The following is a 19,200-nucleotide window of genomic DNA, read 5'->3' as shown; positions in this document are numbered from 1 at the left end:
GGCCAGCCCTGATCACTTCAATATGGACAGGAAGAACCTCCAAAGTGGGGTGTGCAGTTGTCCACGTGTCAAACCCACGAACCATTCTATCACTTGATTTTGTGCATAAAGTTTCCTTGAAACACTGCCACACCCATTCATTTGCACGATGTTGAGAGCCATTGGCAACCTGACTCAACTGCAGTGTGTTTAGAGTTTTAGTTTATCTGACTCCTTTGAATCCCACAAATCAGGTTTTCGTTTTTGTTTTCCGCTAAAATGTTGGAAATGGCAACCCACCCAATAGCACTGTGGAACAGAAGGCCTGCTGAGCTACTTCTGGAAAAGATCTCAGTGGAGTGCCATAACCGATGGGAGGACCGAGAATCAGCTCCATGGCACAACACCAAGAACAAGCAACCTGACATCTTACAGGAGTCTTTCAAAGACATCTTAAACCTGCTGTTGGTGTTGTGTCAGGTGCCACCCAATCAGTTCCGACCCCCAGGGACCTTTTTCACAGAAGGGGGAAGCAGTACCTGGTCCTAGACCCTCCTCACAATTGGTCTTATGTTTGACCCATTATTGCAGCCACGGTGTCGATCCATCTTTGAGGGTCTTCCTCTTTTGGGTTGACCCTCCACTTTACCAAGCCCCATGTCCTTCTCCAGGGACTGGGCTCTCCTAGCAACATGTTCAAAGTTCTTGAGATGAGTCTTTTTTGACTGGAGCTTTTACAGCTCTTATCACAATCCATACATCGATCCATTGTGTCAAGCACGTTTATATATATGTTGCCATTTTTTTATTTTCAAAGTATTTTCTTTCTACTTGAAACCTTGGTATCAGCTCATTTTCCCCCACACCTCTTCCTCATGAACCCTTGATAATTTATAGTTTCTTTTCATTTCTCACATGACCTCTGTCTCCCTTCACCCAATTTTCTGTTATCTGTCCCCAGGGAGGGGGCTATATATTGATCATTGTGATCAGTTCCCTCTTTCTTTCCCCACCTTCCTCTTACCCTCCTGGAATCGCTACTCCCATTATTGGTCTTGAGGGGCTTATCTGTCCTGGATTCCCTGTGTTTCGAGCTCTTATCTGTAACAGTGTACATGCTCTGTAAGGTAGAATTGGGGTGATGATAGTGGGGGAGGAGGGAAGGAAGCATTAAAGAACTAGAGCAATCGTTCTTAACCTTCCTAATGCCACAACACTTTAATACAGTTCCTCATGTTGTGTTGACCCCCCCAACCATAAAATTATTTTCGTTGCTACTTCATAATGGTTGTTTTGCTACTGTTATCAATCAGGTGACCCCTGTGAAAGGGCCGTTCGACCCCCCAAAGGGGTCACGACCCACAGGTTGAGAACCCCTGAACTAGAGGAAACTGTATGTTTTTTCAGTACTATACTGAACCCTGACTGGCTTCTCTCTTCCTTATGACCCTTCTGTAAGGGGATGTCCAGTTGTCTACAGATGGGCTTTGGGTCTTCACTCCACCCTCCCCCTCATTCACATTGATATGATTTTTTGTTCTGGGTCTTTGGTGCCTGATACCTGCTCCCATGAACACCTCATGATCACACAGGCTGGTGTGCTTCTTCCCTGTGGGCTTTGTTGCTTTTTAGCTAGAGAAATTATTCTTAAACATAGTGTGTTCACCACTGAGCTCTTGCTAGGGAAAGCCTAGCAGAGACTGTATTTCACAGGTGAAGGATGGATCACATTAGGCTAAATGTCCGCATCAACATAACATTCCTATGGTAATGGCTAATAAACTATATTCTCTCTGACTGAGCAACCCAGCTCTGCCATTGTTGTTGTGTTCCAGTTCGTTGATTCTGACTCAGAGATACTCAAAACGAGAGGAGAATTGCCTCGTAGAGTTTCCTAGACTGATCTTTACAGAAGCCGGTCTGCATGTCTTTCCCCTGTACCATCACCTGAAAGGCTTAGACACTGAACTTTCAGTTAGCAGTCTTGTGACTTACAAATTATGCCACCAGACTCTTTTACCAGGCTCCCTAGCACACCAATAGCTACCTGCCCCATTTACCTACCAAGATAATGACAGCCACTGGTCCCTTGAAGCTCCAAATAAAGTCATTCTTAGGATTCAGCCAGCAACTGTCAAGAGAGAAAACACAAAGCTTTAGCTGCCTGCTCTTCAATAGAAGGTGATGTGTTAGTCTAGGAACTTTAGAGAAACAAGTCCATAGAAACTCATGTATAAAAGAGAGTTTTATATAAAAGTTAAATGCACATCAAGAAAACATCCCAACCCAGTGCTGCCCAAGCCTACAAGTCCAACATTAACCCATATATCTGACACCGAGCCACAAAATCCTCCTCCACCTCACAAAACACACACTACAACACCGACTGCAGGAGGAAAGCCAAATCAGTGAACGCGTAAGCATCTCAGCGTTGGCAGGGGTCTCCACACGGCTGCTCCAGCACCCAGGGCTGCATCAGGGTACCATGTGGCTTCTCCTCAGGGATGTCTTGCAGGAACTGAGCCTGGCCAGCTGAAGCAGGGAAGTGGCTAAGGTAGTTGCACCCTGGTCCAACCATCAGAAAGCAAAAGAAATGAGAACAAGAAAGGCGAGGCTTACTGAGCCAATTATCCCTCTTCCCTTCAATTAACTCCACATGTGTTTATTGGCCAGGTTGGCACAATAAACTAACTACCTCAGGTGACTAGTTCTTGCTGAGAAGATTCCAGATAGACTTGAATGCCAAATAGCCTGGATTTAAATCCCATCTCTCCTCCCTCCCACCAGTTGACAAGTTACCTAATTGTTAGTGTGGTAGGTGAGTAAGTTGAGCTGCTGCTGCTGATTGCACCAATGTGCCTTATTGACATGAGAGATAAATGGACCGTAGAGCCTTGTCATTAGTTGCCTTCAATTTGGCTCTACTTATAGTGACCCCATCCACACCAGACCAAAGCCCCACCTGCCCACTTATTCCCCATCCTCATTGCTATTTGAGACTATCGTTGCAACTGCGGTGCCAATTCATCTCCTCGAAAATCTTTTTCTTGTTTGCTGACCTTTTACTTTACCAAGAATGATTCCTCTTTTCAAGGACTGGTCGCTTCTAGTTACACATCCAAAGTAAGTGAGATGAAGTCTCACCAATGCTCGCTCCTAAGGAGTATGTTAGGTGGATATGATCTCAGACAATTTTCATTCATTCCTCTGGCAATCCTTGGCATGTTCCATAAGCTTCTCCATCACCACAATTCAAAGGGAATGATATCACTCTGAAGACTGAGTGCTCTTGACTCAAGCCGCGGTTTGCAGATGATAACAAACACAAAGCCATTGCACTGTAGCTTACACATAGTAAGCACTCACAATCATGAGACATCATCACTTTCTGGACACTTTCTGGAAACGTTTTCCTCTTTGTGCCATAAAGACAGAGTGGTTTCGGGTCACGAGGAGCTGAGATCACTGAGTGTTCTTTGCTTCCTCTTTAGGTCCTGCCAAGTCAGCATTAAGCGATAGTCAGACACCATCTTCCCCTTTTCCAGCTCTCATGTGAAGATGGGGCATTTTCTTTACACAGACTAGGGGATCTATCACCGTCACCACCACAACTACCAGTTGCCGCTGAAATTCATTCTGGTTTCCTGTGGTCCCCATCTAGGTCACAATAGAACTGTCCTCCTCTTGGTGGCCCATGGCTGGGTTTCTAGAAGTTGGACACCCTGCCTTTCCTCCAGTGCACCTCTGAGTGAACCTGAGCCTTCAGGAGAAGTCGATGACTTGAGCTCATGGTGGCCTAGCAAACTGGGAGCAATGGAAAAACCAACCCTCAGTTTGGCTCCAACTCATAGAGACTCTACAGGATCGTGTAGGACTGCCCTGCACGTTCCTGAAGTTATCAATCCCTAAGGGAACATAAAACCTCATTTTTCTCACACAGAGTAGCTCATGGTTTCAAACTGCTGACCTTGAGGAATACAGTCCAACCAACCCATAATCCACGACACCACTAGGGTTCCTTGACAAACAATGGCAGGAGTCATGAGTTCAGGACGTGGATAATTAGATAATATCAGATGTGGGCCCAAGTTGGCCACCCACAGACAGGATCTATGCTGTCAGTTTCCATTTCCTCTACTTAGTGTAAAATAAGGCCAACAGAATTGTTGGGAAGATTCAATAATAAAATGCACATAAAGCATTTGGCTAAAGTGTCTGGCACGTACTTAAACTTCAGTGTGTTGTAGAAATAAGGCTCAATAAATGTAGTTAAAAACAGATACTTGTACACAGGTACTCGCTGCAGCATGGTTCACAATAGCCAAACGGTGAAGAGAACCCAAAACCCAAGTGCCCATCAAGAGAGGGATGGATGAACAAAATGTGGTTCATCCGTACAATGGAGTATTCTTATTCAGCCATAAAGAAAAATCAATATCCTGATACATATTATGATGTGTATCATTTTAGAAAAAAAATATGCCAAGTGAAATAAGTCAGTCACACAGGACAGATATTGTATAGTCCTACTTACATAAAATATCAAGAATAGGCAAGCGTCGAGAGACCAAAAGTTTTTTTGAGTGGTTACTGGGGGTGAGTGTGTGGATGAGAAAGGGAGTCATTGCTTAGGGGACACTCAGCTTCTATGAACGCAAAACAAACAAACTCACTGCTATTGAGTCAATTCTGACTCAAAATGAAACCCTGTGGACTTCCAAACTGTAACAGTTTAAGGGGGTAGAAAGCCCAGTCTTTCTCCTGAAGAGCTGCTGGTGGTTTTGAACTGCTGACCAGACAGATCACAGCCCAATGCATAACCACTACACCACTGGGGATCCTTCTGAGCTTCTGTGGAGGAGGATGGAAATTTTTGGAAGTGGAAAGAGATTAACATAATTAATGACACTGAATTATTCATGTAAAACAGATGGAAAATATTTTGTTATCTTTAATTCCCTTTTCCCGTGAACCTTTTGGAGCCACCTCATGCATATGTACACATGTAAGATTGTATTTACATGTGTGTACTTATGTGTTTTAGGTGCCCTGGTGGCATGGTGGGTTATACACCAGACTACTAACCCAAAAGTCAGCAATTTGAATCTCCAGCAGCTTCCACAGGAGAAAGATGAAACATTCTATTCCCATTCAAACTGGAATCTCAGAAACCCGTGTGAACAGTTCTACTCTGTCCTACTGGGTCGCTAGAAGTCAGAATATACTGAGTGGTGATGAATAAAACATATTTTTTTTAATTTATAATATATATATTTTTATTTATATATATTTATTTCTCTGCAATAACCACATTTTTACTGTAAAGGATATACGTGTGGATATATGTGGATATATACATGTGGTTATTGCAGAGAAGATTGCTGTACTGTAAAAACAGTAAAGATAATAACATGTGCAGTCCTATAAACAGCTAACACTAATTAAGGATATATTAAGGGCCAGCATTGTGTCCCCCAAATCCTTTTATTCGGGCATGACTTGCATTGGCTGAGTTAGTCGAGCTTATTCTGAAAGGGGATCTATCATTATGACTCTAATAATAGTCACAAGTAAGCTGTCTCCAGTGCTCAGTGAACAGAAAAATCTCCCCTATTTATGTTCTATCCCAGAGCTGGCCGACAATGACCCATGACCCAAATTCAGCCCAGCGCTAGTTTTTGTAAACAAAGTTTTATTGGAACACAATCACACCCATGCATTTACATGTTGTCTATGGCTGCTTTCACAGCACACTGGAAGATGTGAGTACTTGTAGCAAGACTTGCAAAAGCACACATAGCACTTACCCTGCAGCCCTTTATGGAAAACGTGTGCCAGTTCCTGATTGGCCCTGCTGTCTATTGCATCTGCAGAATCATTCTGGTGCAGAGGGTTCAAGCTCAGGACATGGCAATTCTTTTAGCTTCAAGGACAATGCTACACACGTTGTTTCTGCACGTACACACCTACCTCCTAACCGAAGCCCTTGTCAGGATATCAACTCCTTTAGCTAACTCTTGTTTACAAAGATTTTGCAGCATCTTTATTGTTGTTGTTAGCCATCACCGAGTCTGCTTGGATCCATGGCACCCCTGGTTCAGCAGAAGAACTACCTCATGGCCTGGTCCTGTGCCATCCTCACACTGGTTGGCACGTTTGAGCCCATTCTTGTGGACATGGTGTCGTTTGAGTGCCTCCCAATCCAGAGGGCTCATTTTTTAGCTCTAGATTGAAGAAGTTAGGTGGGGATCCGAAGGTTTCGCCTTGGCTGATTTTCACAAGTAGATCACCAGATGCCCTGATCTGAACCTTCTGTTACGCCTGTCCATCACGGGTGAGTTTATGGATATGTGAGTGACCAGTAGCATAGCTTCCAGCAAAATGCAAGCCACCATACAACCACAAAGTGGTAGTTGGGTGGGTGGTGAAACTTCTACCGAGGACCAATAAGCCATGGCTATGGAGAGCACTATTTGGAGAGAATGTCAACTGTTTCTCTTTTCAGCAGTGCCCTAGGGGAGGTTCAGTAGATGGACTTAGTGCTGTACAGGAGGAATAACCTGTGTCAGCTTCGTTTGATCAGTGGAGCCTGACATGAAATACTGCACATGGAAAGCACTGTCCTTGGTGCACCAGAGATCATCCAGAGTTGTTCTTATGACTGTTATTGTTTCCCTTTTAGAAGTCACCCTCAACCTACTCAGCATCATACCAGAACATGTAGCCCACCAGTCCTTAATATGTAGACACAGATTTACTATCCTGTCCTCACGTTTCCTGGAGTGGTAGCCAACATGGTGTGCATAACTATATTAGGTTACTAATCTAAGAATGGTGCAGTGGGTTATGAGTTGGGCTGCTAACCACAAGGTGAGCAGTTCAAACCCATCAGCAGATCCTCAGGAAGAAAACAAGGTTTTCTACTCCCGTGAAGAGTTACAGTCTCAAAAACACACAAGAGCAGCTCTTCTCCATCCACTCGGGTTGCTATGAGTCACAATGAGCTTGCTGGCAGTGAGTTTGTTTTGTTTGTCAACCTGGAGATTGGGTATTTCAACCTACCTACCTGTGCCAAATCATTATTCTTGTTGTTGGGTGCCCTGGAGTGGATCCCAATGCATAGCATCTCCCATGTGATGGAGTAGAATTTCTCCAGGGGATTCTATATGCTGTCTTTATAGGAGCAGGTTGCCAAGACTATGTCCTCCGGAGCTGTTTGGGTGAGTTTGAACCACCAGTGTTTCAGGGAGCATTCAGGTGTTTAATTTCATTCCCTAGATATTACAGCTAAGAAGACCCTGTGGAGCTCAGTTCTCTTTAATAAACGGGGTTGTCATGAGTCCGAATCACCTCAATGACCATAGATTGGGGTTTTCTGTTTGTTTGTTTACATTTGTCTTTGGAAATAGGCTCCTGCCTACTTCCTCGAAGTATCAAAAGAATCCAACTGCAGAGATGCTGAAAACCATTGCTCCAGGGATTTCTGGCTTGAAAAAGAAATTGCTTAAAATATAACTAACAACTGAAAATGGATTGAGAGAAAAAAATTTCTTTAAAGTTCTGATCATTTATCAGTTCGGTACTCAGTATCTAAGTAAAAGGTGGGTGATTCACACCAACCCAGGATCAGTGTGAAGGAAAGGCCTTGCTATCAGCTGCCCACAAAGAACTGCTCCAAGGAAAGCAACTGAGCTGTTCTACTCTGTAATGCCTGGGGATGCTAGGAGTCAGAACAAATAGACAGTCAGAGGTTGAGTTTGGGTTTATTCATATGGACACCACTCCCACCACCATACATGCACCCATCATGCTTACTGATTAGATGTTCCGTAGTTTGTGTGCCTGGCACCTGCAGACACAGCCACGATGACAGCTGGGATCCCATATCCAAAAGAGTACATGAACCTCTTGTTGAATCTGCCTGCACTGGTGTAGTTGGCCACCTTGAGGTTCCTGACGGTGAGGAAGAGGTGCAGCCCTTCCAGGAACATCCAGGTGAAGGAGGCCAGGTAGAGGTAGTGCATTGCTCCAGCGATCATGGAGCACAGCACCTGGTGAGGGAAGAGTGTTGAGAAGGTGGAACAGATACTAAGCATTCAGCTGCTAAAAGAAAGACTAAGTGGTAAAAACCCACCTTCTGCTCTTTGGGACAAGTATGTGGTAGTCCATTTCTGTGAAGATTACGACCTTGGAAACTCTATAGGGCAGGTTGTGCAAGTTCTGGTGGTATAATGGGTTGCCCATTTGCATGAACAACTACAGAAACTCAACTAAGAATACAGAAGATCTCAACAACAAACACAATTCACCAATTTGGCCTCATAGACATATAAAGTACTCCACTACCAACAACACCAACACCCTCCCAAAAATACACGTTCTTTTTCTAGTGCACATGGAACATACTCCAGAATAGAACACATGTTAGGTCACAAAACAAGCCTTGTTAAATTGGAAAACGTTGATACAAAGCATGTTCTCTGATCATAACACTATAACATTTAAAAACAATAATAGGTAGATAAGAGGAGAAAATGTCAAATACATGGAAACTGAGTAACACCATGCTCAAAACTACTGAGTAATAAAAGAAATAAAATGTGAAATTTAAAAAAAAGAAAACTCTCAAGATAAACAAGAGAGAAAACACAACTTACCCAAACCTTTGAGACAGCGCAAAAGCACTGCTCAGAGTGATGTATAGCAATAAAGGCACACATCCAAAAAGAAGAACTAAAATCAATATCTTAACGTATCAGCTGAACAATTAGAAAAGGAGAAACAAAAAAGTGTACAGTCTTCAAAAGAGAAGTTAAGAGGAGAGTATTCTGCATCATTTCATGTGGCTGCGTGAATCTGAAGAGGACTTCTAGACGAGTATAAGACTTATGGGCTTGAGTTGGACTGGGATGGGATGTTTTCTCAATATATAATTACTTCTTGATAGAAAGCTCTTTCTTACGCATATATGAGTGTCTCTGGGTTTGTTTCTCTAGTCAACTCGGTCTATCACGGTGGCTTTCTTCTTTTTCACGGTCCTTCTGCTTTACCTAGCCTATTGTCCTTCTCCAAGAACTGCTTCTCCTATTAGCATGTCTAGGATATGTGAGACAGTGTCTCTCCACCCTCCCATCTAAAGAATTATCTAGCTGTCTTCTTCCAACACACTCCCAGGGTTCCACTTTCAGCCAAATAGCAGAGAACCCTACAGGGTGAACAATAAAAACAGGCATCACAGGAGGAAACATCTGACCTAGGGTAATGTTCAATAGGGTAAAACGGAAACATCTGACCTAGGGTAATGTTCAGTAGACAAGAAAGAATAACAAAGAAGGACAAATGCAAACAATGAACACAGTAAGCATGGGGAAGAAGTGGAAAGTATTATATGGTGGAGACAGCAATCAATGTTGCAGAACAAAATATATCTACACTGTTGATTAGAAAACCAATTTGCCCTGGAAACTTTCCATCAAGTCACAATAAGAAGTTAAAAAGAAACAAACAAACAAAAAAAAACGATGCATCCACAAAATGACTCAGAGCAGCAATGAACCTTGAAATAAGTGAATCACGAAAGGACAGCTATGATATGAGAGCACCCTATGCCAAGAAAAAGTTCACACAGTGGAAACAAAACAAAACCACTTTTTTGATGGCTACCAGAGATGGGAGGGGAAGGAGAGAGGACTCCTACCTTGAATGAAGGGGGGGGGGGGAGAGATGCAGAATGAAGGGGATGTTGGCACAATATAACCAAGGCCAAGAAGACATAGAGCTGCCCAAGAGTTCAAGGCCAACAGACAATATACTGTGTCAGACACACTCCTGCAATCACAGTATTAACAAAAATAACCTAAAGTGAGCACAAAGACAGACGCATAAGCTGAACATGTGTGGGGAAGCAGACAGGACTACACTCATGAGCATATGAGGCCAAAGTTGTGAAAACCTCAGAGCCTTAACTAAAGGCCTTGAGGGAGTGAGTCACTGAGCTGGGGAGCTTAGGACCATCATTTGGAGGGACATCAAGGTCAACTGGCATAATGGTCCAGAAGGTCAATGTTCTGCATTTTACATTGGTGAGTAGCTACTGAAGTCTTGAGAGCTTTCAAGCGACCATGTGAGAGGCAACAAGTGGTTTCTCTCTCAAAGAACAATGAAGAAAATAGAAGATGCAAGGAAAGAATCAGAACATACGAGTGCAAACTGGAACAGATCATGAGCTGGTCTCGGAGCCTGGCAGAGATTAGCCTGTTGTCAAAACCTCCCTGGTGGGACTCTGCCTTCCTCTCGGTCCTCCCATTAGCTCGAAGGGAAAGAACTCTGAGGTGAGCTTGGAATCCCTACATGGAATATGGCACAGCGCCCCCTAGCCTGAGGGGGAGGATCGACAGACACCTGCAAACCTGAGGTTCCCTACCCACCGACTATTACATAAGGGAAAATTCAACTACGATTGTATGAAGCACAGAGTGGCACAATGGATGGAGACTCATTTAACCAAAAGGTTAGTTGTTGAAATCCACCCGAGGTACCTCAGAGGAAAGACCAGGTGATCCACGTCTGTAAGATCCTGGCTGGTGAGAACCCTGTGCCCCGCAATGCTATTCTGAGACACACAGGGTTCCCATGTGTGGGGATCTGCCTCCACGACATGGGGAGCTGCACCGAGATGCTGACATGACATGTTGGGGTTTTCTGTTACAGCAGCTAGTGTTGCCCAATCTAATGCCATCCTCTCAGCCCTTGCCAGGGCCCTTTCAGAAAGCATGGGTCTTGTTCAAAGTTAACTTGGAGCTGAGTTGAAATGGGGACTCTGGCTTTCCCCCTACACCCCTCAACCCTGATTCTGGCCTCTGTCCTCACGTCTCCACAGACAAGATGGTGAGGTCTGATCACGACAGCGGTCATTTGGAAGAACTCTTACCCGAGACTCAGTTTTGTCCATCCCCACGAGGAAGAGCAGGTGGGCCAGGAAGAGGCAGAGCGAGAGCTGCAGGTGGATGGAGGTACTGGTGTTCTGGATGGGTCGGCACAGGAGGAAGGTGAGGGCCGCCAAGAGGAGGCACAGCAGAGAGAGGCTCAGTCCCACGCAGGTGATCACACCCAACACCAGGTCTGCCTGTGAGCCAGGAATGGAGAATTCAGTCCATTTCTTAACTCTGAGGCTCTGGCCCTGGTCATGGGTCAGATGGTCTTTCCATCCCAAGGGTTCTGCAGGACAGTTATTGGGACCCCCGTGAGACTTATTTCCCATCTTACAGTAACCAAAGACACAATGGATCGGTGTTGGCTGCTAGCCGTAGACTGGTAGTTTGAACCCACCCAGGGACTGTGGGAGAAAGACCTGAGAATTTGTTCCTATAAAGACACCAGGCCAGGCAGTGTAGCAACAATGAAACATACAATTTTCCTCTCGTCCTTAAATGCTTCCTTCCCCCCCCCACACTCCCCCCCCCCCGCTATCATGATCCCAATTCTACCTTACAAATCCAGCTGGACCAGAGGATGTACACTGGTGCTGATAGGAACTGGAAACACAGGAAATACAAGACAGATGAACCCTTCAGGTGCAGTGGTGGGAAGGGTGAGACCAGGAGGATGGAGGGAAGGTGGCGTAGAAAGAGGGAACCAATTACAAGGATCTGCATATAACCTCATCTCTGGAGGCCAGTCAACAGAAAAATGGGTGAGGGGAGACGTTGGACAGTGTAAGATATGACAAAATAATAATGACATGAATTACTAAGGGTTCATATGGGAGGGAGGGGAAAAAACGAGGAGCTGATGCCAGGGGTTCAAGTAGAAAGCAGATGTTTTGAGAATGATGATGGCAACCAATGTGCAAATGTGCTTGACCCAATGGATGGATGGATGGGTTGTGATAAGCATTGTACGAGCCCCAGTAAAATGATTTTTAAAAGACACCAGCCCGGGAGACTCTGTGGAGTGGCGTTAGTTCACCACACAGGCTGCTATAGTCAAAAAACGACTCACGGACACCTAACCAGAATGGTAAACAAGCAAGGCTGTGGAAAAACAGACCTCCCCTCCCCACCAAGCTGCCTAATAGAAACATAATGGGAACCACGAAGGTAGAAGACATTTTCAAATACCCACCTTAGCAAATAATGTAAAAAGCCACAAGTAACATGAATATCATCATTTATAATTTCATTTAACTGAAGAGGAGAATTTCTACTCCCCTAAAGAGTTACCGTCTAGGAAATCCACGGCGGGGGCGGGGGTCAGTTCTATGCTGTCCTGTAGGGTCGCCATGAGTCGAAACCTATTCAATGGCAGTGAGTTTGGTTTGGGTTAATAGGTTCAAAATACGATCAATGTGAACACCTTTTGCACTAAGGATCCCTGCAGCACTGTTCACAACAGACAAAAAGTGGAAGCCACCAGAATGCCCATCAACAGATAAATAGATACAATATAGCCAACCCTACAATGGTGCATTACTCAGCCTTAAGGAAAGTTGAAACCCTCGACCGGGTGAACCTTGAAAACACTATATTAATGGGGCAAGTTAGTCGTCAGAGGAGGAATACTGTCTAATCCCATTTATACTTATATGAAATTGGCAAATATAGAGAGACCAAAGTTTATTAGTGCTTAACAGGGATGGGAGAGAAAGGCATGGAGAATTTTTCCATAACAGGCACTGCGTTTCTATTAGTGTTGATGGACGAACTCAGAAAATGATAGTGGTCATGTATGCACAGCATGAAGAACGCAATCAATGTCACTGAATTCTACAGGTAGAAATACATGATTGAAGTGGAGCTTATTTGAGCTCAAGCTGCCTAGCCAGTGAAAATGGCATAGAATCATGCTTGGTAAAGTATCAGGGCAGCAACCTTCAACCAGATGGATTACTGCAGTGGTTGCATCGATGAGTTCAAACACAAGAACAATTGGGAGGGTGGCCCAGGACCAGGCAGTGCTTCATTCTATTGTGCAGAAGGTTACTATGAGTCTGAACCAACTCGGTAGCACCTAACAACAACCACAGATTGCAGTTACCAAGGAGTGCTGGTGGCATCCAGCCTACAAGGTCGGTAGTTCAAACCCAACAACCGTTCCCAGGACGAATTATGAGGCTGTTTCATCCTGTAACAATTTACAGCCTAGGAAACCCAAAGAGGCATTTCTTCCATGACTTATAGGGTTGCTAAGTATCTGAATCAACTCAATGGCAGTGAGGTTTTTCTAATATATTCAATATTATTTTATTACTATATGATAATATTAATATAGTCTTTGGAAAAATTATGGGTATCATCTGATATCCATCTTTAAAAATATATTTTATTGGGGGCTTGTACGATTAGTATCACAATCCATACATCCATTGTGTCGATCATATTTGTACATAAGTTGTCATCATCTTTTTCAAAGCATTTTCTTTCTACTTGAACCCTTGGTATCAGCTCCTCATTTTCCCCTTCCCTCCTCCTTCCTCCCTCTCCCTCTCTCCCTTATGAAACCTTGATAATTTTAAAATTATTTTTTTTTTCATGTCTTGCACTGCCTGATGTCTCACTTTACCCCATTGTCTGTTGTCCATCTCCCTGGGAGGGGGTTATAGGTAGGTTATTGTGATTGGTTACCCCTTCTCCCCCACCTTCCCCTTCCCCTCCCAGTATGGCTATTCTCAATATTGATCCCAAGGAGTTCCTCTGTCCTGTATTCCCTGTGTTTCCAGCTCCCATCCGCATCCATGTACATGCTCTGGTCTAGCCAGATTTGCAAGGCAGAATTAGGGTCATGATAGTGTGTGTGGGGTGGGAGAGTAGGGAGCACTAAAGAGCCAGAGGAAAGCTGTATGTTTCATTGATGCTATACTGCACCCTCACTGTCCCGTCTTCTCCCCATGACCCTTCTATATTGAATAGAGGCCCAATGTCCATATGCTTTCTTAATACTAATCCTATAATTATATGTACCTAGATCTATTTCCCCATCATCATATATAAACATATTTATATACGTACATGCCTGTATTTAGATCTATATAATATGTTGTTGTTGTAGCTATTATTTTATTTTCTATGGTTGCTTTGTTTTGTTTGATCTTGTGTTTTTGCATATTGTTATCTCTGCATGTGTATCTGGATGGGATAGGCGGGATAAGCAAGCTGGAAGAGAGAACAATGGGACGGCAGTTCTGGAGAGACATGGGAGAAGGGGAGGCAAGGGAAAAGAAGTGGGTGTTAACAAACCCAGGGACAAGGGAACAACAAGTAACTGAGAATCAATGGCAAGGAGGGTGTAGGAAGTCTGGTACGGTTTGATCAGGAGCAATGTAACCGGGAGGAATTACTGAAACCCAAATGGAGGCTAAACATGATAGTGGGGTGGGAGGAGAGTGAAAGGAAATAGAGGAAAGAACTAGGAGGCAAAGGGCAGTGAGTTTTTGAGATGAAATCCTCAACAAATGGGAAAAAAGAAGATGATGTATCAATATCCCAGCTCCCGCGCTCCTGTTAGGGAATCTCTGAGCCATGTGTGCTACTCTACTCCCTGAGCATCCCAGAGGGAACTAAGCCCCACTGCCTTCCTGATATGTATTGGTATCTTTTTTGGGGGGGGAGGGGGACTCACCCCCTCTACTGGCATTTCTTGGAATCACCTCCCAAGTAAGCGGTAAGCACTTGAGTTTATCTGAGATGTGGAGAAGATAACATCACAGCTCACTGGACCTGGTCAGGTTCACAAGAGCAGATCAGGAATCTTGGTACCTTGGGCTCAAGAGCCATGAGGACAGCAAAGCTAGACAGATGGAAGCACTGGCATTTGGTGAAAGAATCATTGCTGCCCCGAAGAGAGCAGCCCTCTGTTGACCAACTGCCTCCGTCCTTGGATTCTTCCCAGGAGACACACAATGGTCTGGCTCTCGCTTCCACAGGCTGTAAAAAGAATATTGCGGCAGTGATTCCCTGCATGGTTTACGATCTGAGCCTTGTCGGTTCCTCACAGACGCACTGGGTTGGAGCCTATGTTAGGAAATCCCACTTCCTTGAGCACCTGTGTGGCACCCTGGTGGTGTAGTGGTTAATTGTTGGACTGTGATCTGCATGGTCACCAGTTCAAAACCACCAGCAGCTCCATGGGAGAAAGACTGGGCTTCCTACTCCTATTGACAGTTACAGTCTTGCAAACCCACAGGGGTCACTGCGAGTCAGCATGCACTCTGTGGCAGTGGGTGAGTTTGAGTCCTTGCTGAGAAGAGCTCCACACTTTCTTCATGCTGCCCTTCTCTGTTCATCTCAGTGCCTGGGGTTTGACCCTTATGAACTGCCTCGCCCAAGCTCCTTGCTGGCAGGCTGGCTGGCTTCTAGTGGGCTCTACCAATATGGGTGACCTTTAAGCGAGATCAGTGGGAAAGAGAAGGGGGTTCAGGTTGTTCATCTAGGTCATTTCCACCTTCCTAGGAGCCCTGGTTGAAGTTGTCACGAATTTTGTCTGCCTCAGATCCACAGTCAGTGCTCATAGATGCCACAGTCAAGAGATCAAAACACAGGTTGTATCAGACCTCTTTTTTTTTTTTAATAATTTCATTAGGGACTCATACAACCCTTATCACACAATCTATACATCAATTTAATCAGGCATATTTGTACATTTGTTGCCCTCATTCTTTTCTAGACATGTACTTTCTATCAAGCCTTTGGTATCAGCTCTTCACCCTCCCCCTCCGCACCCTCAGGACTGGATAGCATTGAGCTCTGTTGTGCATAGGTCACTGTGAGTTGGATCAGACTCAATGGCACATCCAACAACATGAACCTTGATTCAGGTGCCATGATGCCATGACTATTACATGTTGGGCTCCGAACTACAAGATCAGTAGTTTGAAACCCACAGGCAGCTCCAGGGAAGAAAGACGAGGCTTTCTACTCCCATAAAGAGATAGTCTGGGAAACTCACAGCAGAGTTCTGTCCTGTTCTGTAAGGTCACTGTCAGTCAAAATGGACTCAATGGCAGTGAGTTTAGTTTTGGAGGAGCCCTGGGGTTGCTGTTTGCTAAATGAAAGGTTGGTGGTTCAAGCCCACTAGCCGGTCCTCTGGAGGAAGCTGGGACTATGTGCTCCTGTAAATATTTACAGCCACAGAAACACTATGTGGGGTCTCTGTGAGTCAGAATTGACTCAGTGATGGTGGTTTGCAGGCACACGCATGCACACACAACTGACTATTTGTTGAAAACAAAAATGGTTTGTGTGTTGCTTTGATGCTGAAAGGTCTGCCACCTGCATTTCAAATCTTTGCAGGGTCTCCCAGAGTGAAGCTTTCAGGGGCTCTTCCACACTAAGACATGCTCAGGAGAAAGACCTGTCAACCTACTTCTGAAAGTTGTTGTTGGTTCAAGCCAAACTCACTTCCATTGAGTCAGTTCTAACTCACAGTGGCCCTACAGGACAGGGTACAACTGTCCCTATGAGTTTCTAAGATGGGACTCTTTCCAGAGTAGCCAGCCTCATCTTTCTCCTGCAGAGGGATTGGTGGTTTTGAACTGCCAACCTTATGGTTAGCAGCCCAATGTACACCAGGGCTCTGTTGTCAGTTGGTTGCCATGGAAACAGCCCCACGTGTAACAGAGCCCCATTTTCATGAGTTTTGTATCAGCCCATCCCTGAGAAGGATTCCCTTAGACAATGACAGCCTTGTGGGTCACGAAATATTGCCTGTGACATTAATTCACTTAGTGTGAACACGCCACCAGGCAAGACTCGTTGCTCCAAAAAGGGCATCATGTTTGGTCATTGGAGGGCCGGCGCAGGTGCGGGGAACCCTGGGTGTGGCGGATGGACACAGTGGCCGCCACCTTGGACCCTCACAGGCTAATGACCCTGAAGCTCGGGCAGTGCGGGCGGGGTTTTCCTCAGCCACCCACAGGGTCACTGTGAACAGTAGCTGACCTAGAGACCGCTAGCAGCAGGTGTGTGTCCAGGTGAACTTCACTCCTCTGTCCCTGCAGCACTTGCTGGGCTCAGCAAACCTGCTTCCTCCGCTGTCTTTTGAGGCTCAGAGGTGGTGGTGACTCGGCCAGGTGACTCACTGATAATCTCTGAGTGTCTCGGGATCCTCTGTCAGGTCTCTCACTCTGCACCATCAGGGTTGGACCCTGTCCCATCCCAGGACCCTGAGAAAACTTTCTCTCCCCCAAGGGACCTGGGAGGTGCCAAGAGTCAGCAAGCTCAGCTGCTGAGGGTACTCCCGAAGCTCTAGGCCCCATAGAGGGAACCTTGAGAAGAAAAGTCTCAGAACCGACTTCACAAGAGCGCTATGGAGTGCAGTTCCACTCTGATTCACCGGGGGCCGCTGTCCCTCAGCTGTCGGGCATTGCCAGCTGCTACTGATTTTGCGGGGGAGGGGCGGGGGTGCTTTTTGTTTATTTGTATGTTTTGGTTTTCTATAGAACCAGCTGTTGATTTTGCTCACTCACCTGTGTATGTTTCAAGGTCAGGATCACAGGCTCCGTTAGATACGTTTTGTTCTTCGAGCCAATGGTGCCACTCACGATATCAGAGTTCAGTTTCACTTCCTGAAATCCTTTCCCATTGAAAAAGGATGCGTTGAGAACGTTCCCAATATTTTGCATGGCTATCAACGAAATAGTGCTCTGATCTGAAACCAGAGAGGGGAAATGACTTCAGGGGTTTCCATTGATTGGAGAGGGGGGGCCCTGGCGTCCTATGTGAGTCATGAGGAGTCCTAGGGAAACCTGGTGTTGGATAAACAACTCCCTTGATAATCTTTCAAACTGCCATGCAATATGCTACCTGTGGTTCAGGATGCAGTGTATTATATGATATAATATTATGACGCACTGTGGGCGAGACCTTGGGATCCCAACCAAAAGGTCAGTGGTTCAAACCCACCAGCCATTTTTTGGGAGAAAGATGATGACAGCTCACCAGGCTCGAATGAGGGTCTAGAAATCAAGGCATTGTGCTCGACTGTAGCTTAGCGTGCAATCGATTCATTCGCGTTTGCTGCTCTCCCTCATACGTTTTGGATCGATGCAATGATTATTAGAGTTATTCGGTGACATAGACATTAACTCGATTTGCAGTAAAATATGTGAAGAATGGGTTACCAAATTATTAAGAAGTATAAATGCCTCAAAGGAGAGGCAGACAAAGCAAATCAAAGCAGAGGCTAAGTTAAGCTTTGATTCCTGGGGATGTAGTGGTTTCGCATTGGCCTGGGATCCTCAAGGTCAGCAGTTTGAATCCACTAGTCTGTCCACAGGAGATAGGGGGGCTTTCTATTCCCCTAAAGAGTTACAGTCTTGGAAACTTACAGAGGCCGTTCTACTCTGTCCTATAAGGTCACGTTGAGTCGGCATAGACTTGATGGTGAGATAGACTAGCTCAAGAGACTACATTATTTAGCTACTGAGTGACCTACCTCCTTCTCCCTCCCATCGCAGAAAGTCCCAGTAGTGATTGATTTTAGAATGCACTTTCATGTGCCCAGATTCAGGACACTACAATTAATTTAAACTATTCTTCAATGTATCTGTCTTAATATTGTTCTTTTTGATATTGTAATCAGACTGGTGTACTTGATCGTGTTATGGTAACCAAGATATTATAGTCAATTTTGGTATTGTTTCTTTGATGATAAGGAATGTACCTTCTAATGCATGTTTGCTCTTCTTTCAGTTACCAGGATGTTATAATCATTGCTCTACCTTGTAATGCTCCCTAACCCTAAAGAATAGTAACATTAATTTTGCTTTATGCTTCTCTCCGTGCTTGCTTAAGTCTTAGACAATTGGGAGGGTGGCCGAGGACCAGGCAGTGCTTCATTCTATTGTAGCACCTAACAACAACCACAGATTGCAGTTATCAAGGAGTGCTGGTGGCATCCAGCCTACAAGGTCGGTAGTTCAAACCCAACAACCGTTCCCAGGACGAATTATGAGGCTGTCTGATCCTGTAACAATTTACAGCCTAGGAAACCCAAAGAGGCATTTCTTCCATGACTTATTGGGTTACTAAGTATCTGAATCAACTCAATGCTTCCCTCCCTGTCGCCTGTCTCCCTCCCTTCATCATCCTCTCCCTCCAATCTTTTTCTCTTCTTCCACCTTTCCATTTAATGCAAGTATAACTTACTCACAGACATTAAATGCATTTTGTAGTGCAATGCAAAAACAAAATAACCCTTCAGATTCCCTGCCTTATAGTTCTAGGG

The 19,200-nt window shown here is 44.9% G+C and overlaps 1 protein-coding gene across 1 annotated transcript in view; it reads right to left on the bottom strand.

The window, feature by feature from the left end:
* The window catches only part of LOC142445130 (adhesion G protein-coupled receptor E4-like), a 62,398-nt gene that overhangs the window by 8,782 nt on the left and 34,416 nt on the right, over positions 1 to 19,200 (bottom strand). Inside the window, exons 6-10 of the mRNA XM_075547095.1 lie at positions 17,441 to 17,622; positions 14,733 to 14,900; positions 10,910 to 11,104; positions 7,795 to 8,030; positions 2,044 to 2,110 (exon numbers count right to left, since the gene is read on the bottom strand). Coding sequence (XP_075403210.1) covers positions 2,044 to 2,110; positions 7,795 to 8,030; positions 10,910 to 11,104; positions 14,733 to 14,900; positions 17,441 to 17,622 — 848 coding nt within the window. The remainder of the gene's footprint in view (positions 1 to 2,043; positions 2,111 to 7,794; positions 8,031 to 10,909; positions 11,105 to 14,732; positions 14,901 to 17,440; positions 17,623 to 19,200) is intronic.

This window comes from Tenrec ecaudatus, chromosome 1 (genome assembly GCF_050624435.1).
Source record: "Tenrec ecaudatus isolate mTenEca1 chromosome 1, mTenEca1.hap1, whole genome shotgun sequence".
Classification (NCBI taxonomy): Eukaryota; Metazoa; Chordata; class Mammalia; order Afrosoricida; family Tenrecidae; genus Tenrec; species Tenrec ecaudatus.
The sequence above is the reverse complement of the archived record's forward strand: the minus strand, read 5'-3'. Positions and strand labels throughout refer to the sequence as shown.